The sequence below is a fragment of the Myotis brandtii genome, unplaced genomic scaffold (assembly GCF_000412655.1).
Source record: "Myotis brandtii unplaced genomic scaffold, ASM41265v1 scaffold9989, whole genome shotgun sequence".
Classification (NCBI taxonomy): Eukaryota; Metazoa; Chordata; class Mammalia; order Chiroptera; family Vespertilionidae; genus Myotis; species Myotis brandtii.
In genome coordinates, this window is record NW_005372175.1 from 4,362 (window position 1) to 6,186 (window position 1,825).

At 36.9% G+C, this 1,825-nt stretch overlaps 1 protein-coding gene across 1 annotated transcript in view; it reads left to right on the forward strand.

The window, feature by feature from the left end:
• The window catches only part of LOC102251126 (amine sulfotransferase), a 6,242-nt gene that overhangs the window by 627 nt on the left and 3,790 nt on the right, over nucleotides 1-1,825 (forward strand). The window contains exon 2 of the mRNA XM_005886625.2: nucleotides 1,691-1,817. Within this exon, the coding sequence (XP_005886687.1) occupies nucleotides 1,691-1,817 (127 nt within the window). The remainder of the gene's footprint in view (nucleotides 1-1,690; nucleotides 1,818-1,825) is intronic.

Here is a 1,825-nt window from a genome sequence, read left to right on the forward strand (position 1 = left end):
TTTTTTTTTAATCCTCACCCAAGGATATTTTTTTTTTCCATTTTAGGGAGAGTAGAAGAGAGAGGGAAGACAGAGAGAAATATCGATGTGAGAGAAACACATCGATTGGTTGCCTCCTGCATGAGCCCGAACCAGGGTGCAGGCCAGGAGGAACCTGCAACCTAGGTACCTGCTCTTGAATAGAATCGAACCCAGGACCCTTCAGTCCACAGTCCCACGCTGTATCCACTGAGCCAAACAGGCTAGGGCCAAACTTTTTAGTTTTTAATATAAATTATAAAATGATATCACAAACTAATCTGAGTTTGCATTTTACTAATTCATAATGAGATTAAACACTTTTTGATATGTTTATTGGCCATAATTATTTCTTATTCTGTGAAATTATTAAGATTTTTTGTCCAATTTTTAAATTTAATTGTCTCTTTCTTAATGATTTTTTTGTATATATTCTGGATACTAATAATTATTGGTTATATGTGTTGTATTTCTCATACTTTGTTGCTTTTTATAACTTCATGCTATATATTTTGATTAATTGCATTCTTTAAAACTTAATACAATTTCATTGATCAATTTTTATTTTAACAGAAATAAATTTTTCCTGTTTAGGAAATCTTTTTCTTCTCCGAGACCAGAAATATATTCTTTAAAGATGTCAAATATTGCTTTCATATTTAAATCCTTAATCCATTTGTAAATGATTTTTTGGTCTGGTGTGAGGTATGAAGTAGAATTCCAGTTTTATACTGTACTAGAGGCCTGGTGCACGAAATTTGTGCCCTGGGGAGTCCCTCAGCCTGGCCTGCGACCTCTCGCTGTCCGGGTGCCCTTGGGGGATGTCCAACTGATGGCTTAGTCGGCAGCACCATTGCGCTTGCCAGCTGTGAGCCTGGCTTGTGGCTGAGCGGTGCTCCCCCTGTGGGAGCGGACTGACCACCAGGGGGCAGCTCCTGTGTTGAGCGTCTGCCCCTTGATGGTGAGTGTGCGTCATAACGACTGGTTGTTCCGCTGTTTGTCGATCTGTATATTAGCTTTTTATTATATAGGATGGCTAATTATTTGTTTCAACATCACCTATTAAGTAGTTTTTCCTTTTTTATCTTGGTGTTTTGTCAAATGTCACTTAACGCTTACAGAGGGTACATTGGAACAATTTCTTTCTTTTTAAAAAAATATAGTTTTATTGATTTTTTACAGAGAGAAAGGGAGAGGGATAGAGAGTTAGAAACATCAATGAGAGAGAAAAATTGATCAGCTGCCTCCTGCACACCCCCTACTGGGGATGTGCCTGCAACCAAGGTACATGCCCTTGAATGGAATCGAACAAGGGACCCCTCAGTCTGCAGGCTGATGCTCTCTCCACTGAGCCACACCGGTTAGGGCTGAAACAGTTTCTATGCAGGGTAATTTGTAATATTAACCAACCTTAAAAATAAATAATTATACTTTTAGAAATAATTTCTATATGCTTGTACATGTGAAATAAAAGTTATGTGAATAAAGTTGATTACTTCAGCCTTTGTAATACCAAAAAAAAAAAAGGTATAACCTAAATTTCCATGAATAGTAGGCTGGATAAAACAAATTATTATGCATTCATATAGTGACATATGTTGGTGTGAAAAACAACAACAACTTCTAAGGACAACCGAGAATTGTTAAAATTGTTTTCCTATACCCGCTGCAGATTATTTACGTCTACAGAAACCCCAAGGATGTTATGAATTCATACTTTCATTTTTCAAATGTGGTGGTCACGCTTGAAGATGTGAATAATATGGAACATTTCATGAAAAGGTTTCTAGATGGAAATGGTAACTAT